This window comes from Nerophis lumbriciformis, linkage group LG12 (assembly GCF_033978685.3).
Source record: "Nerophis lumbriciformis linkage group LG12, RoL_Nlum_v2.1, whole genome shotgun sequence".
Taxonomy (NCBI): Eukaryota; Metazoa; Chordata; class Actinopteri; order Syngnathiformes; family Syngnathidae; genus Nerophis; species Nerophis lumbriciformis.
In genome coordinates this window covers 18,917,023-18,943,145 of record NC_084559.2, presented here as the reverse complement: position 1 = coordinate 18,943,145, position 26,123 = coordinate 18,917,023, and the positions used below count along the sequence as shown (strand labels likewise).

Genomic DNA, 26,123 nt, shown 5'->3' with positions numbered 1-26,123 from the left:
GCAAAAATCATATGGGTTGATTGACATGTTTATTCTGTAAGCTAACTTCAATAGTTTGAAATTATTTTGACAGTTAATGCCAGTTATCCTGTCAACCTTTCACAAGACTTCAATTTGTTAATTGAAAGTATAAACAGTATAAACACTTTTTACAGTAAACAAATGGTAAAACAGTACTAAACAATTCCATTAAAAAAAAAATTGGTGTCATTATTAACTTTCTGTCCAAGCTTGTATAATCTACTGCCTTGTTCAATTGTAAAAAATATTCTGTGCCTAAAATTCACATTTCTATCACAATTATCATACTGTAAACATGGTAAGCTAACTTCATTAAAATTAATAGTCCTGTCAATAGCATGGAATTACAATTCAAATGTAGTTTTTTTGTAAGCCTTTCAAAAGAATTCAAAATATGAAAAATTTATGAAAATTAATTTAAGCCATCAGACACTTGAAAAGTGGCACATCACATCTCTAATGTAATCATTTTAGCTTTTCAACAGAAATAGCACTGCAAAAATATTAAGGACATACTTCTGTATTTTGGTAGTTATGCTGTCAACATTTAACAAGATTTCTTCAACTTGGACTTGAAAGCATAAATAGTATAAACACTTTTAACAGTATAACAGTACTAAACAATTCCAATACATAACATTGGTGTCATTACCTTTTTGTGGCTAAAATCCGAAAAACGTTGAAAGTTTTCCACTTGTATCGCTAGCAACGGCATTAGACTTGTGTTTTTTTGTCCCAACGTAGTCTTTTACATCGCTATTTCCTCCGTGTCCGATCGAAAAATCCTGTCTGCACAAGGTGCAATTCGCGTAGTTTTCACCCTTTTTGGAACGGATAATTATTCCCGGATAGGCTTTTGAATATTCTTCACGGAATGACTGCAGTTTTCTTTTCGGTGTAAGACTCGTTTGCGATTTTTCTCCGGCTGATTCCATGATCGTTCGCTCGTTTGGAAACAATACCTCGTGCTTGGCAGCGGTGCTATAAATAGCCTCGCGCATTTTAAAAAAATAATTTTTTTTAATTAATGAAAAAACGTATTTTTTATCACTGCAACCGTAACCCGTAATAGGTTGATGAAAACCGTACTAATTACGGGAAAACCGGAGTAGTTGGCAGGTATGCTTTAGTATGGGGAACATATTCTAAGTAACACAGACTTCATTTAGACGTATTTGGTTAGGGGTAGAGATGTCCGATAATGGCTTTTTTGCCGATATCCAATATTCCGATATTGTCCAACTCTATCAATATCAACCGATACCGATATATACAGTCGTGGAATTAACACATTATTATGCCTAATTTTGTTGTGATGCCCCGCTGGATGCATTAAACAATGTAACAAGGTTTTCCAAAATAAATCAAACTGAAAGACACGCCTCTTTTTCATGACTGTACCGCATCATCAATAGTTCAGTATTTTTGTCGAGGAAATATATTCCCCATGTCAATATTAGCCATTTTAAAATGTACAACATCCATAGTTTATTTCAATAGTTCAATGTTTTGTTTGGCTTGAGGAAATCTCTCAATCACTATAAGGCATTTAGTTGGTGAAGGCTGCACTCTCAGGTTGTACTCGGTCTTCTATGCTCGGTTAACCACGGTGCGCTGGAGAGAGGCCAAGTTAGCGGTCTTATTCGGAAATAGAAAAACATACAACTTTGGCTAGAAGAAAAGCAGAATTCCGCTAAATAGCGGAAGATCTACTACAATAACTTCCAGACGGAAATATGGACAACAAGACTTGCGTCCTTTTACCTGGACATGCATTTGGAAATACATCTGGCAACAGACACAGCGTCGGTCTTTTGTACCGCAAACGCCTCGGGCCATTTGCTGAAGTAATCGATGAGGAGTGTTGCATGTGTGTTGCCTTGCTGGGTCTCTGGAAAAGGTCCTGTGTGACACAAAAAATCCGACAATGACACAAAGCACAATCGATGTTCATTTATTGCTGGGGAATAAGGCGAGAAAAACCTATGAGGTCAATTCCAATGATATCCCACGGTGCATCCACTTGGATCGGACGGACTGTCCTCGTCCGGTTTTTATTCCTCTCTGCGTGCTGGCAAATGTCACATACTTTAATCTGAAAAAGAACATTGCAATCACACGGGTGAGACATTGCTACAGTCGACTGATGTTAAACAAAAGAGTAATAAGATAATGACCGCACCCAGTCCACCACATCTTTAATAATTCCCAGCCAGTAGTACTTCCTCTGAATTCTGTGGACTGTCTTCTTTTGACCCAAATGATGGCCAATGTCATTAAAGTGGCAGTCGAGGAAGATCTGTCTCTTCCTTTCAGCCTCGATCACCACCTCTCGTTTCTCCTCTTTCTTTAAGCCCACGTAATACAGCTTGCCATCTTGAAATGCAGAGACAAAAATATGTAAGCAAGCAAGGATCTTCACCATTCACCAAGTTAAATACAAAATGCTAAAGTTCCTTTTTTTTTAATTGCTCTTGCAGGGAAAGACGCAACTACCCCTAAATAATTTTGTAAGTGTAATACTTAGGGGTGTAACGGTACACAAGAATGTCGGTTCGGTACGTACCTCGGTTTAGAGGTCACGGTTCGGTTCATTTTCGGTACAGTAAGAAAACAACAAAGTATACATTTTGTGGTTATTTATTTACCAAATGTGTAAACAATGGCATAACATACGTATACACACATTGCCAGGGTTAATGTGGTCAACATATATAAAATAAAAACTAAATAAGATAAGGCTCAGAATGGTTTCTTAACAAAACCTTTCAACAAACAAAGTGCTTTTTTTGATTGATTGATTGATTGAGACTTTTATTAGTAGATTGCACAGTACAGTACATATTCCGTACAACTGACCACTAAATGGTAACATCCCGATAACTTTTTCAACTTGTTTAAGTCGGGGTCCACGTTAATCAACATTAAACTGCCTCAAGTTGTTGCTCAGATTAAATAAAATGACAAAACTTTTCTTCTACATATAAAAAGTGCAACATTAAACAGTTTCAAGTCAACTCAGCCTCAGATTAACTTTTCTCCCCCCCCCCCAGCCTGGCTAACTTGGCAGTAAGAGGATATATGGGCTCATTGTTCTTCCACCATAGAAGTGGGTCAAAATCTAGTTTCTAATGCAATATGGACTTAAATCTGCTGCTATAAAAACATTTTTTATTGCTTTAGCCCTGCCTGACTCGCCGAGGAGAGGCTGCTTGAATGTGGTGGTGACGCTTCAAATGGGTTAGCGTTTGTTATGAGAGTAGCGTATGTGTGTGTGTAGCCCTTTAATATGTGACAGCATGTGAGGTGAGTGTGTGGGCGGGGGAGGGAGCGGTAGCGTGAGTGCGGGGAGTGGTTAGTGTTTTGTTGGATTGGCTGTGTGCAAAACCTCAATAAAGCCACGATTTGCAACTAATCGCCGGACTCGTCATTCACTGCCTTTAACGTACTCTACGAGCTGTCGTCACGTCCGCTTATCATCCATTCTAACATCGTGCAGACACAGTCATAAGATATGTGCGGCTTCTATACGCACACACACGTGAATGCAACGCATGCTTCATCAACAGCGAAACAAAATAATATAACAAAGTAACCCCCCCCCACACACACACACACACACACACCTTGTAGCGTCCCGGAAGAGTTAGTGCTGCAAAGGGTTCTGGGTATTTGTTCTGTTGTGTTTATGTTATGTTACGGTGCGGATGTTCTCCCGAAATGTGTTTGTCATTCTTGTATGGTGTGGGTTCACACTGTGGCGTATATTTCTAACAGCGTTAAAGTTTTTTATTCGGCCACCCTCAGTGTAACCTGTATCGCTGTTGATGAAGTATGCGTTGCATTCAATTGTGTGTGCGTACAGAAGCCGCACATATCTTTTGACTGGGCCGGCATGTTGTTAGAATGGATGAAAAGCGAACGTGACGATAGCTCGTAGAGTACGTTAAGGGCAGTGCATTTAAAGCACGCCTTCAAGACTGTGGTCCGGGTGGACGAGATATAATGACTGATGAACACCTTCGTTCGATAATGAAGGTTGCCTCAGCTCAAAGCCTGAGCCCCGACATTAATGAACTAGCATCCAAGAAAAGATGGCAGGTATCTGATTAGATCAGTGTGTTGCAAACTGAGCAGTTTAAAGTCCTGAATGTTTGTTTTATTCATTGTTATTTTATTTTCAAATTTATTAGCCTGTGGAAAAAGTTAATGTTGATATTTACCTCTGAAGGCTGCAAATAGAAAAGAGGCATTCGATTTTTATTTAAATTGTATTTGATATGCCATTGATATTTTTTAATTATTATTATTATTATTTGAAACTCGATTTTGCATGTCACTATAAAGTTAAATAAGCCTTGCTTGTTCAATATTCAATGCAAAACTTGTTTGGGTCCCTACTAAAAGGTTAATTTGTTCAACCTTGGCCCGCGGCTTTGTTCAGTTTTAAAGGCCTACTGAAACCCACTACTACCGACCACGCAGTCTGTTAGTTTATATATCAATGATGAAATCTTAACATTGCAACACATGCCAATACGGCCGGGTTAGCTTACTAAAGTGCAATTTTAAATTTTGCGCGAAATATCCTGCTGAAAACGTCTCGGTATGATGACGCCGGATTGTAGAGGACATTTTGGGACAGCATGGTGGCCAGCTATTACGGTAAGTCTGTTTTCATCGCAAAATTTCACAGTATTCTGGACATCTGTGTTGGTGAATCTTTTGCAATTTGTTCAATGAACAATGGAGACAGCAAAGAAGAAAGCTGTAGGTGGGAAGCGGTGTATTGCGGCCGGCTGCAGCAACACAAGCACAGCCGGTGTTTCATTGTTTACATTCCCGAAAGATGACAGTCAAGCTTTACCATTGGCCTGTGGAGAACTGGGACAACAGAGACTCTTACCAGGAGGACTTTGAGTTGGATGCGCAGACGCGGTACCGTGAGTACGCATGCAGCTGCGGCTTCCAAACATTTGATCGCTTGCCCGTACGTGCGTGCCGCTATGTGCATGTCACGTACGTAACTTTGGGGACTTTGGGGAAATATATGTGCTGTATGAGCTTTGGGGAGGTGAACGGTACTTTGGGCTGTGGGATTGAGTGTGTTGTGCAGGTGTTTGAGTTGTATTGGCGGGTTATATGGACGGGAGGGGGGAGGTGTTTGTTATGCGGGATTAATTTGTGGCATATTAAATATAAGCCTGGTTGTGTTGTGGCTAATAGAGTATATATATATGTCTTGTGTTTATTTACTGTTTTAGTCATTCCCAGCTGAATATCAGGTCCCACCCGCCTCTCACAGCATCTTCCCTATCTGAATCGCTCCCACTGCCCTCTAGTCCTTCACTCTCACTTTCCTCATCGACAAATCGTTCATCCTCGCTCAAATTAATGGGGAAATCGTCGCTTTCTCGGTCCAAATCGCTCTCGCTGCTGGTGGCCATGATTGTAAACAATGTGCAGATGTGAGGAGCTCCACAACCTGTGACGTCACGCGCATATCGTCTGCTACTTCCGGTACAGGCAAGGCTTTTTTTATCAGCGACCAAAAGTTGCGAACTTTATCGTCGATGTTCTCTACTAAATCCTTTCAGCAAAAATATGGCAATATCCCGAAATGATCAAGTATGACACATAAATGGACCTGCTATCCCCGTTTAAATAAGATAATCGCATTTCAGTAGGCCTTTAAATTTTGCCCAACTCTGTATTTGAGTTTGACACTCCTGCTTTAAATCATCTCCGTGTTTGGAGCGTTTTGATGCTGCTCGTTTGCCCTCGTCAGCCACCGTAGAATGTTTGATTGGTATATTCCAAATGAAGTGGGGGGAGACTATAATAGGGAGGAACACGAATTTTAAACAAGTTCATACAGATACATGTATATTATGCTCAGAGGTGGGTAGTAACGCGCTACATTTACTCCGTTACATCTACTTGAGTAACTTTTGGGATAAATTGTACTTCTAAGAGTAGTTTTAATGCAACATACTTTTACTTTTACTTAAGTATATTTATAGAGAAGGAACGCTACTTTTACTCCGCTACTTTTATCTACATTCAGCTCGCTACTCGCTACTAATTTTTATCGATCTGTTAATGCACGCTTTGTTTGTTTTGGTCTGTCAGACAGACCTTCAAAGTGCCTGCCTTACTGGTGACGTTTCACTTCGTTCCACCAATCAGATGTAGTCCTGGTGACGTTGGACCAATCAAACAGAGCCAGGTGGTCACATGACCTGACTTAAACAAGTTGAAAAACTTATTGGGGTGTTACCATTTAGTGGTCAATTGTACGGAAAATGTACTGTACTGTGCAATCTACTAATACAAGTTCCAATCAATCAATCAAAAGTGTGAAGGAAAAAAGATACTTTTTTTTATTTCAACCGTACATCCCGTCAAAAGCCTAAAGACTGACTGCACAGTTCCTGTCTTCACAATAAAAGTGCCGCTCCATCGCGCCTGCGCTTTCAAAACAAGAGTCTCCGAAAGCCAGCGCAAACAAGCTAGCAAGCTAAGGAGTTTGACGCCAATATATTTCTTGTAAAGTGTATAAAAACGAATATGGAAGCTGGACAAATAAGACGCCAAAAACCCACCACTTTCATGTGGTATTAGACAGAAAGGAGGAACTTTTCTTCTCCTCCATTTGAAAACGTGGACGTTATCATCACTACTGTCTGATTACAATCAACGCAAGTCATCAGAATCAGGTAATACACCAACTTATATTCTAGTCTGCATGAAAGAAAGGAATCTATATGTTAAACATGCATGTATATTCATTAAAACATCTTTAACATGTAAACAAAAACAGCAAAATAAATACATATAAATTATATACTGTATATATCAATGTATATGTATGTGTATATATATATATATATGTGTGTGTGTGTGTGTGTATGTTACGCATCAGTTACTCAGTACTTGAGTAGTTTTTTCACAACATACTTTTTACTTTTACTCAAGTAAATATTTGGGTGACTACTCCTTACTTTTACTTGAGTAATACATCTCTAAAGTAACAGTACTCTTACTTGAGTACAATTTCTGGCTACTCTACCCACCTCTGATTATGCTTCATGTTGCAAAAAGTCATTTGAATCAACATGGTTGGGGAACAAAGGGGAGTTGAAATGTGTAAATGGAACGTTTTAAAAGCAACTTACCGTCGATGATAAATTTCTTGGAATATCGCCTGAGATTCTTCTTCCGTACGGGATGGTCGAGCATCGACTGCGGGAAGCAGCCTTTGGCCATGAGGGTGAAAATGTCGCCCAGTTTAGTGGCGCTGGAGTCCACCACCTCCTCTTCTGCCACTTGCAAGGAGTCCACACTCAGCATGTCCACAAAGCGCGGACAACAATGCAGCAGAAATGCGTCGGACAACAACGTCACGGTGACATTGTTAAAGATAGCGCGGTAAACATGCGAGAAGAGCAGAAGTCTTCTTCTCCTGTTTACACAGGAGGATCACTACCCGACCAGGGACGGATGCGCATGCGCGTAGACTACTTCTTCTTCTTCTTTTGGTTTATTGGCGGTTCGCACTCAATGTCTGAAAGGTGCCTACACCGCCACCTACTGTAGGTACTACAATGTGTAATGTTGCATCTGCTAGATCAGTGTTTTTCAACCTTTTTTGAGCCAAGGCACATTTTTTGCGTTGAAAAAATCCGGAGGCACACCACCAGCACAAATCGTTAAAAAATTAAACTCAGTTGACAGTAAAAAGTCGTTGTCGCAATTGTTGGATATGACTTTAAAGCATAACCAAGCATGCATCACTATAGCTCTTGTCTCAAAGTAGGTGTACTGTCACCACCTGTCACATCACACCCTGACTTATTTGGACTTTTTTGCTGTTTTCCTGTGTGTAGTGTTTTACTTCTTGTCTTGCACTCCTATTTTGGTGGCTTTTTCTCTTTTTTTGGTATTTTCCTGTAGCAGTTTCATGTCTTCCTTTGAGCGATATTTACCGCATCTACTTTGTTTTAGCAATCAAGAATATTCCAGTCGTTTTTATCCTTCTTTTTGGGGACATTGTTGATTGTCACGTCATGTTGGGATGTACTTTGTGGACGCCGTCTATGCCCTCACAGTAAGTTTTTGCTGTCGTCCAGCATTCTGTTTTTGTTTACTTTGTAGCCAGTTCAGTTTTAGTTTCGTTCTGCATAGCCTTCCCTAAGCTTCCATGCCTTTTCTTAGGGGCACTCACCTTTTCTTTATTTTTGGTTTAAGCATTAGACACCTTTTTACCTGCACGCTGCCTCCCACTGTTTCCGACTTTAGCTACCTGCTGCCACCTACTGATATGGAAGAGTATTACACGGTTACTCTGCCGAGTTCTAGACAGCACCGACACTCAACAACAACACATCATTTACAGACTATAATTACTGGTTTGCAAAAAATATTTGTAATCCAAATAGGTGAAATTAGATAATCTCCCACGGCACACCAGACTGTATCTCACAACACACTAGTGTGCCACGGCACAGTGGTTGAAAAACACTGTGCTAGATCAGTGGTTCTCGACCTTTTTTCAGCGATGTACCCCCTGTGAATTTTTTAAAAATTCAATTACCCCCCAATCAGAGCAAAGCATTTTTGGTTGAAAAAAAGAGATAAAGAAGTAAAATACAGCACTATGTCATCAGTTTCTGATTTATTAAATTGTATAACAGTGCAAAATATTGCTCATTTGTTGTGGTCTTTCTTGAACTATTTGGAAAAAAAGATATAAAAATAACTAAAAACTTGTTGAAAAATAAACAAGTGATTCAATCATAAATAAAGATTTCTACACATAGAAGTCATCATCAACTTAAAGTGCCCTCTTTGGGGATTGTAATAGAGATCCATCTGGATTCATGAACTTAATTCTAAACATTTCTTCACAAAAAAAAGAAATCTTTAACATCAATATTTATGGAACATGTCCACAAAAAATCTAGCTGTCAACAATAAATATTGCATTGTTGCATTTCTTTTCACAGTTCTTTTTGACAGACATTTTAGTGACAAACCTGAGCTTGTGCTTCACTGAGTTTATGTACCGATATATATATAAACGACATTATTATATTGCGAGCTATTTTTTATTTCATACAAAAAAGTCGCTTTCTCAAAGTGAAACCCAAATTCTCACATTGGTTTAAGGATTTCAAGTTATTCACTAAATATTGGATGATGGTAAAAAAATATTCTAAGTTTGTTTATATTGTATCTTATAATTATTTCTACTTTCTCCAACAGGTTTTATTTGTGTGAGGATTTAATTCGATTTATTTTACCTCGCTGTTTAAATGCTCAACTTGGAGTAAAATATAATCGTATTGTATTTAAAGTGACTTTGAATATAAAAAATAACATCAAAACAAAACAAGCTGCAGAATGACTTCTTCACTGACAACATTGAAAGACTACGTAACTTCCTTTCGAGTTATGTTATGGCTTGGATTTTTCTTATTCAATTGCATAGTTTGGGGTGATGAATGGATGGTCAGCGCCTGAGAGCTGCGGCCTACCATCATGACCTCGCACTCCCTTCCCGCTGTTGCTAGATATCTCGAGATGTACGTTGTAATATGTATATGTGCTTTGCTATGGAGGTTTTTTTCCCAGTCTAGATTGTATTTTTTTACACATCCTTGCCCAGCGTTTACCTTTTTCCCATCTTTTACGGGGCGCCTTGTGGCGACCCATCAGCGTTCCTGTTCTGTAACCCTGTACACTGTTTGTTTGTCTAATCTTGAACGGGTTTGTGCTGAAAACAAAGTTTTGTTGTACTTGTGCAATGACAATAAAGACCTATCTATAGTTTGATTTTTTTTTTTGCTCGTATCTGCTTTTTGCAGGACGATTTAAGCCTCTTTTGTACTCAGATAGTTTGCGCATTGCTTGCTGTACAACTGCCATCTTGGCTTGGTTTTCACTTCCGTGAAGAAGTCACGTGACGGAATACAAGCAATACGACAAAGCTTCTGTATTGTCACGTGGCTTTGATATTTGAAATGTTTTATTTATGTTTTGTATAAAAACAATAGTTTACCTAGTTGTAAAAGAGAACCAGAATATAAAAACCAACACGGGGTATATAAAGATTTTTTTTAAATGATCGCCACCATTTCAACCATTTTCTAAAAAGTTAAACTTTTTGATTTTGCTAATGTAACCTATTTTTATGGACTTGCCTCTTTTGTTAAGTTCCTGTTATAAGCTGCCATACAGGATATGCCTGGAGCTTTTATTTTGAAGGCGCTAAGAGCGGAAGTGTGGTGGAGTTGAGTTTTGGACGTGAACGAAATAAAGTGGTCGTCGTGTAAAACTGGAACCTCCGTGTTTGTTATTTTATATTTTTATACAGTATAGGCGACTGCCATAAACCCTCGGTTACACTAAATATATCAAATATTTAAAAGTTGATTAACAAAACCACTTTGTGACCCAGATGCGGTGGTCATGGTAATGAGCCGTAACACGGAAGTAGTCACGTGACTTTATGAGTTTGCGCCACATAATTATACAAAAATAATATTTCATTATTATCATTATTTTGAATATTGAAATTATTAGATTTTAGTCAATGACATAAATGGTGAAAATAGAAGTTCCATCTTTGTCGATAGTCCACTTTTGCGTTGTAAGCCGGAAGTTGTAATCATGGTCAATTGCGCTAGCACAAATGTAGCTTGACGTTAGTCGTTCTGACATATTGTATGTTTTAGTGTTGGCGGTCGTTTTCTGAAACACGACAATGGCAAACGAGGAAAGTGAGAAGCCACAGTTTTGTATCTGTAACTGCTTCACCACCGACAACATTTTTCTGGAAGACTACAAGCTCCATGTTCGCTTTATAACAGAGGAGCAGTTCAGACAGGACTACGAAGCAGTAAGTTGACTCCACTCTTCCTTCTTTCAATTGTAATCTAACGTCTAACTTTCTGATACCCATTTAATGTTTTATTATCATTTTACTATTCAGCTTCTGAACGGACTTGGCTGCGTCACCCAGCAACAGTTTGATGCTATCCTCAACAAGGCAAGTGTGTAGATAGTTCTGATATAAGTCAATATATTTAAAGTACAACATATAGACTCTGTATACTGTACTTTATATCAGTGTTTTTCAACCACTGTGCCGCAGCACACTAGTCTGGTGTGCCAATTACATACTTGCCAACCCTCCCGGATTTTCCGGGAGACTCCCGAAATTCAGCGCCTCTTCCGAAAACCTCCCGGGACAAATGTTCTCCCGAAAATCTCCCGAAATTCAGGCGGAGCTGGAGGCCACGCCCCCTCCAGCTCCATGCGGACCTGAGTGACGTGTTGACAGCCTGTTCTCACGTCCGCTTTCCCACCATATAAACAGCTAATGATGGAGGGCGAGTTCTTGGTTTCTTATGTGTGTTTATTGTTAGGCAGTTTCATTAACGTCCTCCCAGCGCGGTAACAACGCACAACAACAGCAGTCAAGTTTTCGTCTACCGTAAAGCAGTTTGTCTGCCGTAAACAGCAATGTTGTGACACTTTTAAACAGGACAATACTGCCATCTACTGTACATGCATATGTGACCCACCCATAATGTGTCACATTTTTGTGTTGATTTATTTATTTTATTTTGTGGTTTGAATTCGTTTTTGGAGCTGTCATTCCACATTTATCAGTATTCACATTGGTCAGTAGGGGGCAGTAGGGCGTTTCTTCCCAATTGAATGCTATCACCTGCAGACCGGAAGTGTCTTGTCATTCTGATGAGAGCGACCAGTCTGTGAACAACTGAAACGTCCTGTGTGCTTTTTCCTCCTGTATAACAGGTTAGTTTTGGTGAATCAACTCACTGAATAATATCCATGTGATCTTTATAAGTTTAAGTACACATTCTGATGGTGGAGCCTAACTCTAAAGTGTTTGTGAGTTGTAGTTTGTATTTGTGAATGAATCCAGTGCACAGCTGCAGTAATCAATACAAAAAGGCGACGTGAGTACGCAATGTTTATATAGGAACTTCTGATCCTAATTCAGACTCCCAAATTAGAGCTCCCGTTTTCTTATTGATTTAATAATGTATATTTGTATAATGTGTGTGTTCTGAAATAGTGACAGAGAATAGAACAAGGATGGACAATTCAACCCTTAACTCAACAATGAGTAGATGAGTGTTATGTGTGTGTATATGTGTAAATAAATGAACACTAAAATTCAAGTATTTCTTTTATTTATATATATATATATATATATATATATATATATTTATATATATATATATATATATATATATATATATATATGTAATAAATAGAATTCACTGAAAGTCAAGTATTCAAGTATTTCTTATATATATATATATATCTCTTAACCACGCCTCCAACCACGCCCCGCCCCACCCCCGGGGGAACATCCGCACCGTAACACCACAGAACAACTACCCAGAACCCCTTGCAGCACTAACTCTTTCGGGACGCTACAATATACACCCCCCCGGTAACTCCCCTCACCTCGACCCCGCCCACCTCAACTTCCTGAGAGAGCATGTCCCAAATTCCAAGCTGCTGTTTTGAGGCATGTTAAAAAAAAAAAAAGCACTTTGTGACTTCAATAATAAATATGGCAGTGCCATGTTGGCATTTCTTTCCATAACTTGAGTTGATTTATTTTGGAAAACCTTGTTAAATTGTTCAATGCAGTGTTTTTCAACCTTTTTTGAGCCAAGGCACATTTTTTGCGTTGAAGAAATCCGGAGGCACACCACCAGCACAAATCATAAACTCAGTTGACAGTAAAAAGTTGTTGTCGCAATTGTTGGATATGAATTTAAACCATAACCAACCATGAATCACTATAGCTCTTGTCTCAAAGTAGGTGTACTGTCACCACCTGTCACATCACCCCTTGACTTATTTGGAGTTTTTTGTTGTTTTCCTGTGTGTAGTGTTTTAGTTCTTGTCTTGCGCTCTTTTATTGGTGGCTTTTTCTCTTTTTTTGGTATTTTCCTGTAGCAGTTTCATGTCTTATAATTCCCGCATCTACTTTGTTTTAGCAATCAAGAATATTTTTGCTGTTTTTATCCTTCTTTTTGGGGACATTGTTGATAGTCATGTCATGTTCGGATGTACATTGTGGACGCCGTCTTTGCTCCACAGTAAGTTTTTGCTGTCGTCCAGCATTCTGTTTATGTTTACTTTGTAGCCAGTTCAGTTTTACTTTCGTTCTGCATAGCCTTCCCTAAGCTTCAATGCCTTTTCTTAGCGGCACTCACCTTTTGTTTATTTTTGGTTTAAGCATAAGACACCTTTTTACCTGCCTTTACAAAGCAATTAGCTACCGGCTGCCACCTACTGATATGGAAGAGTATTACACGGTTACGCTGCCGAGCTCTAGACAGCACCGACACTCAACAACAACACATCATTTGCAGACTATAATTACTGGTTTGCAAAAAATGTTTTTAACCCAAATATGTGAAATTAGATAATCTCCCACGGCACACCAGACTGTATCTCACGGCACAGTGTGCGCCGCGGCACAGTGGTTGAAAAACACTGGTTTAATGCATCCAGCGGGGCATCACAACAAAATTAGGCATATTAATGTGTTAATTCCACGACTGTATGTATCGGTATCGGTTGATATCGGAATCGGTAATTAAGAGTTGGACAATATCGGAATATCGGATATCGGCAAAAAAGCCATTATCGGACATCTCTAGTTGAAATGTTTAATGGCAAATATACAAGGCATATATCATGAAGAAATATTGAAATTGAACAAAGTCCATTTTCTACCACTACACTCTAAAGAAATATAATTTTCCACATTTTTAAACCAGTGATTTTCAAACTGTGGTAGTACGCGGGCCCTACCTAGTGGTACGCTAAAACAATATTGATTTAAGTAGAGTGTTTTATTGTCCTATATTCAAACTAGGGCTGGGCGATATATCGAATATGCTCGATATATCGCGGGTTTGTCTCTGTGCGATGTAGAAAATGACTATATCGTGAGTATTCGAGTATACGTTCTCACGCCGTTGCTTTTAGCTTACACTTCAGGCTTTTCTCACTCTTTCTTGTCTATCCTTCTCACAGAGACATAAAACAAGCGCACCTTCTTACATACGTTACATACTGTCACGCATGCAACGTCATTTAATTTTCCTGAGGGAACTCTGCTGAAGGAATCAATAAAGTACTATCTATCTATCTATCTATCTATCTATCTATCTATCTATCTATCTATCTATCTATCTATACGCCCTCGCGGAGCAGAGAGGTAGCAGCATGGGGATAGGTTAATTAGCAACACTAAATGGGCCCTAGTGTGTGAATGTTGTCTGTTGCGACACCAAGAGGGACAAGCGGTAGAAAATGGATGGATGGATGGGTTACCATTTACTCTTTTTCTGTGTTTTCTTTTTTTGCGACCTCTAGATAAAACAATATTGTCATTGAGCTGTGGTATGTACATATATGCTTCCTTAAATATAGTTTACTTGTGACTCTGTGAACAGGACAGCAAGCGGTATAGAAAACGATAGATGAAGATAAGCTGACCGTTCTTCTTGTCTTAGATTTCGCGGGAAGTGGAAAGGCGAATGCGTCTATCTGTGACATCTATGGAGAGAATGTCAGCCATCAAAAACGGATACCAGCCTCTTCATCCTCACGTCTACCATCTTCAGGTATTGTTTGTTGAACATGGTAAATGGGTTATACTTGTATAGCGCTTTTCTACCTTCAAGGTACTCAAAGCGCTTTGACACTATTTCCACATTCACCCATTCGCACACACACATTCACACACTGATGGCGGCAGCTGCCATGCAAGGCCCTAGCCACAACCCATCAGGAGCAAGGGTGAAGTAGTAATAATAATAATAATAATAATAGATTTCATTTGTAAAAAAAAAAGCACTTTACATTGAGCAAACAACCTCAAAGTGCTATAGTGTATTAAAAAAATAAAAAAATAAAAATAAAAACTAGAAAAGCCTGATAGCTAGAACTAGTATGCATACATCTAAAAAAATACTTTTTAAAAAAACAATTTTTTAAGCCTTTTTTAAAAGCATCCACAGTCTGTGGTGCCCTCAGGTGGTCAGGGAGAGCGTTCCACAGACTGGGAGCGGCGGAGCTCCATTAATGATCCATAAACATCTTTTGCATGTTTCTTCACAGGAAAACTTCCTCACGCCAAAGTTCAAGCATCTTGTCGAGTATTGTCGAAGTGGCTCAGTCACACTCAACAGTCTTTCTGAATTGTTGGAGGAAGAAGCAGGTGAATTACACAAACATTGTATTGTCTTGAATTGAAAGCACTCAGTGTATTAGCATGGAACACTGGACACTTGGCTTTATGGTCTGGTGGGATACATGGTCATATACTGTGTCGCCATCCATTTCTAGTTATTTGTGTAGAGATGTCCGATAATATCGGACTGCCGATACAATCGGCCGATAAATGCTTTAAAATGTAATATCGGAAATTATCGGTATCAGTTTCAAAAAAGTAAAATTTATGACTTTTTAAAACGCCGCCGTATGGAGTGGTACACAGACGTAAGGGAGAAGTACAGAGCGCCAATAAACCTTAAAGGCACTGCCTTTGTGTGTCAGCCCAATCATATAATATCTACGGCTTTTCACACATACAAGTGAATGCAATGTATACTTGATCAACAGCCATACAGGTCACACTGAGGGTGGCCGTACAAACAACTTTAACACTGTTACAAATATGCGCCACACTGTGAACCCACACCAAACAAGAACGACAAACACATTTCGGGAGAACATCCGCACCGTGACACAACATAAACACAACAGAACAAATACCCAGAACCCCTTGCAGCACTAACTCTTCGGGGATGCTACAATATACACCCCCCAATATGCTACCCCGCCCCAGATAAATATATTGCACTTTTGCATATGCATCCACGTTTATGGATGTATGTTATATTGTCTTTATATTCCAGCGAGTTAATCCATTTTGGGGGGGAATTGAGGGGATTATTATGATGCGTTCAAGAGTCTAATGGCCTGAGGGAAGAAACTGTTGCAGAACCTGGAGGTTCTGCAACGGAGGCTGCGGAACCTCTTTCTAGAGTCCAGCAGTGAAAACAGTCCTTGGTGGGGGTGGGAGGAGTCTCTGCAGATTTTCTGAGCCCTGGTCAGGCAGCGGCTTTTTGCGATCTCCTGGATAGGAGGAAGAGGAGTCCTGATGGATCTATTCCGCCGTCCTCACCACTCTCTGCAGAGACTTCCAGTCTGAGGCACTGCAGGCTCTCTATAGCGCCTCTGTAGAATGTGGTGAGAATGTGGGGAGGGAGCTGTGCTCTTTTCATCCGACGCAAAAAGTGCATGCGCTGCTGAGCTCTTTTTACAAGTGCTCCGGTGTGTAGGGACCAGGTCATATTGTCAGTTATCTGCACCCCCAGGAACTAGGTGCTGCTTATGTCGGAGGCAGATATTTACATATATCCATATTTAAGTGTTACTTCTTTATTTTCATAGTCATATTACAAAACAGCTAGTGTTCTTCCATTTGTTCTCTTTTGGTTGTCTGCAAGTACTGTGTGCCAACCTTGAAGCTTAGGAATGTAAGGAAGAATCCTCTCTGCTTCCCGTCTCAGGCCGGCTCTAGATAAGAGGCACAATGGGCTTGTGTTAAGGTGAGAGAGATGAGGGCGGGGGGGGGGGGGATAGGAGAAGAGAGTGTTTTTCCATTTTATTTTCTTTCTGGTTATCCTCAAGTCCACTGTGAGTTACCTTGACTTTAGGAATGCAGGGAGTTGCTATAACTCCTTCTCTTATCTGTTCCTGTGTCCAGCTGAGGAGGAGAATGGGCATGTGTTCGGGCTGGAGGGAGGGAGAACGAGGGTGGGGGCGAGAGACACACTATAGAAGAGAAGTTTTTCCGTATGTTAGATTAGACCATTTTAGCTGCGCGAGTGAAGGCTTGCTGTACTGGATTGGTCTCACGTTTATTTTCAAAGCTTTGAAAATAAATCACAAAATACCCATTCTGTCTGGTGGTCAAAGAACTCAGCTTATGTGTCATCAAAAGAACTTGGGAGTGACCAGCAACTTAAATTCCCTGGGAGGAACATCTGGTCCGAACGCAACAATTACTATCTCCACTGCTGTGCCGTTGATGAAGAGTGGAGCATGGCTGGACTGGTGCCTCCTGAAGTCGACGATGATTTCCTTGGTCTTGTCGACCATTCAAAACAACCTTGCTTTTTCACATTTGAAAGAGTCCCATTTTTCAACACCATGACAAAAACATCTAGTTAACACAGGTTTTGGACTGAACATGTGACTAATGTGGCAGGTGAACAAAGTTATGTGTGACACTTCCACACAAAACATCTCTTGACTTACCGACTATTCTGTTCAAGCTTCGAGGGTGTATCGCTTTCCTGTGTTTCACAAAAACTTCTGTGAGGACCTGATAGAGGAGCTGGAGCACTTTGAGCGTTCTGCAGCGCCCAAAGGCCGACCTAACACCATGAACAACTATGGGGTAAAGACCACAACTATTGAATCTTAAACATACGACTTCACTCAAAAGATCTTTCATTGTGATTTTCCTAGATGCTCTTGAATGAACTGGGCTTCGACGAGGGCTTCGTCACACCTCTCCGAGAGCAGTACTTGCATCATCTTACCTCCTTGCTCTACCCAGACTGCGGAGGATGCAGTCTTGACAGTCACAAAGCCTTTGTTGTCAAATACGACATGAACGAAGACCTGGACCTCAGCTACCACTACGATAACGCAGAGATCACACTCAACGTCTCCTTGGGCAGGGATTTCACAGAGGGAAACCTTTACTTTGGCGATATGAGACAGGTAAGGTGTTTGTGTTTATTGCACGATAACACATTGTCAAAAACGGAATCACACAATTTTGGAGAGTATGAAAACTGAGGTGCTGCTATAGTCCTTTGAACTCACTTTAATGGGATCAAAGACCAGGGCCTGATCGACTAAAGGTTTGCGTGTATTAAAACTAGTTTCGTCCCGATACCAATATTTTGGTACCGGTACCAAAATGTATTTCGATACTTTTCGAAATAAAGGGGACCACAAGAAAAGTCATTATTGTCTTTATTTTAACAAAAAATCTTAAGGTACATGGAAAATATGTTTATTATTGTAATTTAGTCCTTAAATAAAATAGTGAACATACTAGACCAGTGGTTCTCAACCTTTTTTCAGTGATGTACCCCCTGTGAAAATGTTTTTAATTCAAGTACCCCCTAATCAGAGCAAAGCATTTTTGGTTGAAAATAAGAGATAAAGAAGTAAAATACAGCACTATGTCATCAGTTTCTGATTTATTAAATTGTATAACAGTGCAACATATTGCTCATTTGTAGTGGTCTTTCTTTAACTATTTGGAAAAAAAGATATACAAATAACTAAAAACCTGTTGAAAATAAACAAGTGATTCAATTATAAATAAAGATTTCTACACATAGAAGTAATCATCAACTTAAAGTGCCCTCTTTGAGGATTGTAATAGAGATCCATCTGGATTCATGAACTTAATTCTAAACATTTCTTCACAAAAAAAAGAAATCTTTAACATCAACATTTATGGAACATGTCCACAAAAAATCCAGCTGTCAGCACTGAATGTTGCATTGTTGCATTGTAATGAATGGAATAGCCTACTTGATTTGATGTTCACTTTATGAACTTACATTCATATTTTGTTGAAGTATTATTCAATAAATATATTTATAAAGGATTTTCGAATTGTTGCTATTTTTAGAATATTTAAAAAAAATCTCAAGTACCCCCAGGGGTACGCGTACCCACATTTGAGAACCACTGTACTAGACAACTTGTCTTTTAGTAGTAAGTAAACAAACAAAGGCTCCTATTTTAACTGCTGACATATGCAGGAACATATTGTGTCATTTATCATTCTAGTATTTTGTCAACACTATGGGGGACAAACTGTAAAAATGCATTATTAAACTACTTGTCCATTTACTGTTAATATCAGCTTATTTTCTCTTTTAACATGTTCTATCTACACTTCTGTTAAAATGTGATAATCACTTATTCTTTTCTTGTTTGATACTTTACATTAGTTTTGGATGATACCACAAATGTAGGTATCGATCCGATACCAAGTAGTTACAGGATCATACATTGGTCATATTCAAAGTCCTCATGTGTCCAGGGACGTATTTACTGAGTTTATCAACATAATATACATTTAAAAAAACGAAAGAAGATGTTGTGATGCCAAACATTATCGATGTAATCATAGTAGTATCGACTAGATATGCTCGTGTACTTGGTGTCATTACAGTGGATGTCAGGTGTAGATCCACCCATGGCATTTAATTGTGACGCCGATGAGCTACCATGTGTAGTGAAGCATGTATAGCTATTCCTTGTCCTCCAGTGATAATGTTACTTGTAAGAAACTTACTTTATTTTATTTAGAAGTAGCTACAACACTGCAGATTGCGGATGGACGTTAGCCGCTAGCTAGTTAGCCATGTGTTAAAGCACCTCTTGCTGATGGCGTTTCAGTGTTATAACTTCACCTTTATCTTTAGTTTTTAGACCAAAATGCGTCCATTCTCCCTTTTCTGTCTTCTCAATTGTACACGCAGTCTTAGATCACACGCAACAAGCCCACTAATAGTACACACAATTTGTACACGCTGTTCAGCGTGTGGTATTTGGATCTTAGTAAATCGTAGTGTTTGAGAGGACGCCATAGGAGACCGGGCTTTCTGCTCCGCCGCTCCCAGTCTGTGGAACGCTCTCCCTGACCACCTGAGGGCACCACAGACTGTGGAGGCTTTTAAAAAAGGCTTAAAAACGCATCTTTTTAAAAAAGCCTTTTGTTAGATTTATGTGTGCTAGTTCTAGCTATTAGGCTGTTCTAGTTTTTATTTTATTTTACTATTTATCTTACTCGTTGGGGCAGCTATTTGTTGTTCTAGCTTTGTTTTTGTTTTTAAATGCACTGTAGCACTTTGAGATTGTTTGTTCAATGTAAAGTGCTTTCACAAATAAAATATAGTATTATTGTTTGTTTCTTGAAGCATCCTATTATTTGTTTACAGGTGCCTTTACGTGACAGCGAGTGTACGGAGGTTGAACACAAACAAAGCGAAGGGGTTCTCCATCGAGGCCAGCACATGCACGGAGCCCTGCCCATCTCCTCTGGCCAGCGATGGAACCTCATCGTCTGGATGAGATCCTCACAGGTGCGCAACAAACTCTGCCCCATGTGCAACAGGAGGCCAGCGCTGGTGGAAGGAGAAGGCTTCGCTGATGGATTCACCAGACACGCCGCTCCACTGCTCGCCAACTCGTGCGCACTTACCTGACGCGTGCAACTGCAAGTGTGATGTCATCTGCTTACACAAACATTCTTCCACTTTTTAACCCACTTGGATTGAGCTGTGGACAGTGTCAAAGAAACGTTTTTACTATTGAGCACCGACACAGGAGTCTATTTATGTCAGCTTGTTAACCAAACTGAAGGTCAGAGCTGGCCGTCACATCTTTTTACGTATAATGTGTGTCAAATAAGCACTTTAGCTTCATGGCTAAATGTATTTGTTGTTTCAGTTGTGAATGTACTTCATGCACTATATTGCCAAAAGTATTTGGCCACCTGCCCTGACTCTAAGGCTGCAGCTAACGATTATTTTTCTATCGATTAATCTATAGATTATTTTTTCGATTAATCGGTTAATATATAGATTATTTTTTTCGATTAATCTATAGATTATTTTTCCTTTTACCGATAATTTTTTTTATTTAAAATGAAGATGAAAAAATAAATTTAGGCCAGTTTTTTCAAAAGGCATGACTTATTTACAAAAAAAAAGTATGGCCACTCAGTCAACATTGACAACAACATGACAAAATATTCTGTAACAATGTAAGCATTTAAAACTTTTAACATTTAACAAAATTAAAAGTAGCTTATTTGCTTTTTAATGTGCAAATATAAAAGTAAACATCCAGTGCAAATCTTAATATTCTGCAATAGTATAAGCATTTCAAAAGTAAAAGTATTGCTTATTTTGCTTAATAACACAACAATGATAGTATGATTAAAGTGAAAGTTAATTGTTCGTTTGTACATAGTATATGTAACTGTTAATGTTGTAAAAGGTATTTGCACAACTAATTAACGTTAGCGTTAAAGAGGAGCGCGTCTTTGTAAACACTGAACAGGCACGCCAAACGCGCCTCTCAGAGCGAAACAGTGTTTTAGTTTATGAATTTACAACGCAGATACAAATGACACATTCATGTTTTTGTGTAATGATGACAACGTATACTCACGCGGACGATTGACTAGTTGATGGTGATGGCAAGAACGCTGTCGGGTGTTTTCTTTTCAAATGTTCGTTCATAGCCGTTGTGCTGCTATGATAGGCCATTTCCGCTCGACACAGTGTGCATACAACAACTGTCAAGTGTTTTGCTTTTTTCGCTGTGCTTATCCCACACTTGAAGGGATGTACCAATGCTGAATGTGGCTTCTGGATTTCACTCAAAAGACCAGACCGTAGTTACTTTTTCCTTTTATTTTCCTTTAGTTTGCAACAGTTTTTCCAACGAAGAAACAGCATCTTTTTTCTTCTTTAGTCTTTTTAGCAGTCTTTAGCAGTGTTAGTAGACTTTAGTAGACTTTAGTTTCTTTAGCTGTCATTAGCTGTATTTAGTAGCCTTTAGTAGCCTTTAGCTTCTTTAGTAGCCTTTAGCTTCTTTAGTAGGTGAAAAACCTTTAAGGACAAAACACCACAAGATTAACATGCTGTAAAAAATCAATCAATTATCAATCCCATAATTTACAATTATTAATTAGGCTATCAAACTCTTAACCATTAAACAAGTGCAAGAAAATGGACACATCTTTTCCCTTTAAGTTAAAACAGATTTTAAATAAATTGTCTCAACATAAATGCACCAAGATACATATAAAATACATTTAAACCCAGAAACACAATAGATAAATGCAGCAGAAAACCCAATATGCAAATACATAAATACCTAACCAATTAAGCACCTATTTAGATACATATTTAAAATCCATATTCAATATAAATATATTATTAATTTAGCAGTGAAACACTCAATCTTAAACGCTGTCTACTGGTAGAAAAATGCCCCTTTTTCTATGCCCTCACCAGCAGCCAATGATCCAACACAGTTAAATCCAACACTTTAAGTTGAGCGACTTCACCCTCCTGATGAAACAAACTGCTCCAACATTTATCAAACTAAGCAAAGAATATCAACACTTCCTTACTAAACAACAGTTACATAAAACACCGTGTGTATTTAGCCTCCAGACTATTTAAGCCCCCCCATCTCACCAGCGCAACAGGTGCGCCACACCCACAAAGAGAACTAAAGTGCGATCTTACCGGCTGTCTGTTCAGCTTTTGGTTTTGGTACACTTTTGGCACAACTCTGGGTTTTCTGTAACGAACTAAACTTTTTTCCACTCTGCGCTGGCGTCTTTTGTACTCCTTGATTTGACACAGCGGTCTAATTACCGGGCTCGCGCACTAGCAGATGAGACGGGAGCGCGCCGTGTTATACCTGCGCGTGAACGTAAACTGATCGGTTCTGATCATATAAGCCGACTGGCCGAAATAATGCCCAATTATATACATTTCCTGGGGTTGCCTAGGTGAATAGGGATGCGGATGTGCTCTAAGATAAAATATTATTTTATTAAGTGGGGTTTGGCTGGTTGCTCAGCAGCCACGGTTGCGAGCTCGCACTTCAGCTGACGAGACAGCTGTTCGCCGCTACAAAATTATTAGGCCGTTTATTGAAACACTCCCACACTTTTGACGACTTTTGGCGTGCTTTTTTCCCCTCGCTCGCACCGCTCGCATCGTCTGCTTTGCGCTCCGCCATGATGGTAGTGTGACGTAAATATGCGACGCGTCGACGCACAAAAACAGCGTCGACGTATTTACGTAACCGATGGCGTCGACTATGTCGACGCGTCGTTTCAGCCTTACCTGACTCACATATGAACTTGAAGTGCCATCCCATTCCTAACCCCATAGGGTTCAATATGATGTCGGTCCACCTTTTGCAGCTATTTACAGCTTCATCTCTTCTGGGAAGGCTGTCCACAAGGTTGCGGAGTGTGTTTATAGGAATTTTACACCATTATTCCAAAAGCGCGTTGGTGAGGTCATACACTGATGTTTGTCGAGAAGGCCTGGCTCTGAGTCTCCGTTCTAATTCATCCCAAAGGTGTTCTATCCGGTTCAGGTCAGGACTCTGGGGAGGCCAGTCAAGTTCATCCACACCAGACTCTGTCATCCATGTCTTTATGGACCTTGCTTTGTGCACTGGTGCACAGTCATGTTGGAAGAGGTAGGGAACATGGAATTGTCGAAAATGTTTTGGTATCCTGGAGCATTCAAAGTTCCGGGCCAAGCCCAACTCCTGAAAAACAACCCCACACCATAATGCCTCCTCCGCCATATTTCACACTCTGCACAATCTCGTCCAAAATGTACTGTTCTCCTGGCAACCTCCAAACCCAGACTGGTCCATCAGATTGCCAGATGGAAAAGCGTGATTCATCAGTCCAGAGAAGGCGTCTCCACTGCTCTAGAGTCCAGTGGGGACGTGCTTTACACCGCTGCATCCCACACTTTGCATTGGACTTGGTGATGTATGGCTTAGATGCAGCTGCTCGGCCATGGAAACCCATTCCATGAAGCTCTCTGCGTACTGCACGTGGGCTAATTGGAAGGTCACATGAAGTTTGGAGCTCTGTAGCAACTGACTGTGCAGAAAGTCTTTGCACTATGCGCTTCAGCATCCGCTGACCCCACTGTCAGTTTACGTGGCCTACCACTTCATGGCTGAGTTGCTGTTGTTCCCAAACTCTTCCATTTTCTTATAATAAAGCCGACAGTTGACTTTGGAATATTTAGGAGCGAAGACATTTCACGCTGGAAATCACAGAGCTCCTGAGAGCAGCCCATTCTTTCACAAATGTTTGTAGAAACAGTCTCCATGCTTAAGTGCTTGATTTTATACACCTGTGGCCGGGCCAAGTGTTTAGGACACCTGATTCTGATCATTTGGATGGGTGGTCAAATACTTTTGGCAATATAGTGTATCTTTTAAACCAGGCGTCCGCCACACCTAGAGGGTCCACAGAGGTATTGTGCAAAGGTCATACATTTTTACATCCCCCCCCTGCAATTTTCCTACTAATTGAAAGTCGGCTTGCACGATATCACAATTTCAATATTAACACTCAAACAAGGTACACATGTGCACTCATACTGTGTATATAAACACAATGCCATCATAAAGCCTACTGTAACGCTCAATTAAACACAGAAAATATCCCTAAACTGTGCTAGCACATAATCACAAAGATAATTTATTTAAAAGATAAACCTAAGACTTTGGTCAGGCTGATTACTAACTAGTACTAGTACTAACCAAATATATACTGCATAAGAAGGGACTCATAAATTATGTTTTTTTTCTGCATGCAATAATGTGCTAAAATAAATAAATGAATGATTATTGTTCTTAACTAAACTGTGAATAAAATTAAAGTGCAAATGAAAATATAGCTTCACAACTTGAATCATATTTTTTGCGCTTAAGAAACTTCAGTAACACTTTAGTATGGGGAACATATTCACCATTAATTAGTTGTTTATTAAAGTAATAAAGACTTAATTAAGAGTTATTTGGACACTAGGGGAACATATAAGGGTTAGGGTTACTAATAAGCAATAATTCTGAGGTTAGGAAACCTCTCCAAGGTTTCTCATAGTCATTCACATCGACGTCCCACTGGGGTGAGTTTTTCCTTGCCCGTATGTGGGCTTTGTACCGAGGATGTCGTTGTGGCTTGTGCAGCCCTTTGAGACACTTGTGATTTAGGGCTATATAAATAAAGATTGATTGATTGATTGATTGATATTGAGGGAAGACTCTTAGTTAATGGCTTACTGGTTGTATAATAAGGCCATGCAGAATAAGGCATTAATAAGTACTTAATAATGACTAATTGAGAGCCAATATGTTACTAAATTGCATGTTAAGCAACTAATTAATGGTGAATATGTTCCCCATACTAAAGTGTTACCCAAACTTCTCAATGCTGTGAGTTCTAGACTTCTTCTGTATGTTTAAGATTGTCATTACTGCCAGAAGTGGTGGAAAAGTGTAAACAAGTGCGGCCCACAGCTGAAAAACAGACTTTTTTTGGAATAATAAAGTCTAAAAACACTGGCAGCTCAGTCGCCTATTTTTGTTTTATTTTTAAAACTGCGGTACCGTTTTTCTATTTGCAGTAATATGCTGTAAAAAAACAAAACATTACCTTTTATGGTCAATTTTTTGCAGCTGAGATGCCATTTTTTTTACTGTAAAATCTAGATATATATTTTTTTTGCAGTGTACGTGAAAAAATATAATAATTAAATGCATATCACGAGGCGAATCCTCATACATTTATATTCATACTGTATATTCACTGTTAAAAGTGGCCTTTTTAGGACGGACTTAAATGCAATGCAAGGAAAACATGTTTGACAGCCCTGGTCTAAAAAAGCATTTAGTCATTGTTTTTTTTAGTTTTGTCAATCTCCAGTTTTACTTAACAGGAAATACTCGTTACTTTTTCTCCCAGCAAACATCCATCCATCCATCCATCCATCTTCTTCCGCTTATCCGAGGTCGGGTCGCGGGGGCAGCAGCCTAAGCAGGGAAGCCCAGACTTCCCTCTCCCCAGCCACTTCGTCCAGCTCCTCCCGGGGGATCCCGAGGCGCTCCCAGGCCAGCCGGGAGACATAGTCTTCCCAACGTGTCCTGGGTCTTCCCCGTGGCCTCCTACCGGTATGACGTGCCCTAAACACCTCCCTAGGGAGGCGCTCGGGTGGCATCCTGACCAGATGCCCGAACCACCTCATCTGGCTCCTCTCGATGTGGAGGAGCAGCGGCTTTACTTTGAGCTCCCCCCGGATGACAGAGCTTCTCACCCTATCTCTAAGGGAGAGCCCCGCCACCCGGCGGAGGAAACTCATTTC

The 26,123-nt window shown here is 39.7% G+C and overlaps 2 protein-coding genes across 3 annotated transcripts in view; one reads left to right on the top strand and one right to left on the bottom strand.

Annotated features, from left to right (window-relative positions):
• Positions 1-7,540, bottom strand: part of LOC140679230 (gypsy retrotransposon integrase-like protein 1) — an 11,885-nt gene extending 4,345 nt beyond the window's left edge. For both annotated transcript variants that reach the window (XM_072914223.1, XM_072914222.1), the window contains exons 1-4: positions 7,200-7,540; positions 2,204-2,397; positions 2,005-2,116; positions 1,786-1,924 (exon numbers count right to left, since the gene is read on the bottom strand). In XM_072914223.1, the coding sequence (XP_072770324.1) occupies positions 1,786-1,924; positions 2,005-2,116; positions 2,204-2,397; positions 7,200-7,374 (620 nt within the window). In that variant the 5' untranslated portion in view covers positions 7,375-7,540. The remainder of the gene's footprint in view (positions 1-1,785; positions 1,925-2,004; positions 2,117-2,203; positions 2,398-7,199) is intronic.
• Positions 7,541-10,396: 2,856 nt separating this feature from the next.
• On the top strand, positions 10,397-24,833 carry ogfod2 (2-oxoglutarate and iron-dependent oxygenase domain containing 2). The gene is made up of 7 exons (XM_061986030.2): positions 10,397-10,924; positions 11,018-11,074; positions 14,604-14,714; positions 15,211-15,310; positions 17,436-17,560; positions 17,632-17,889; positions 20,136-24,833. Exons 1-7 carry the CDS (start codon positions 10,790-10,792, stop codon positions 20,400-20,402), a joined length of 1,053 nt encoding a protein of 350 aa, XP_061842014.1. The 5' UTR covers positions 10,397-10,789; the 3' UTR covers positions 20,403-24,833.
• The last annotated feature ends 1,290 nt before the right edge of the window (positions 24,834-26,123 follow it).

Bases quoted from the DNA above. Each gene is read 5' to 3' on its own strand.
- ogfod2 (XM_061986030.2), top strand. From the start codon at position 10,790: ATGGCAAACGAGGAAAGTGAGAAGCCACAGTTTTGTATCTGTAACTGC. The intron at 11,075-14,603 runs GCAAGTGTGTAG...TTCTTGTCTTAG, and splicing joins TTGATGCTATCCTCAACAAG to ATTTCGCGGGAAGTGGAAAG. The intron at 15,311-17,435 runs GTGAATTACACA...ATTCTGTTCAAG, and splicing joins ATTGTTGGAGGAAGAAGCAG to CTTCGAGGGTGTATCGCTTT.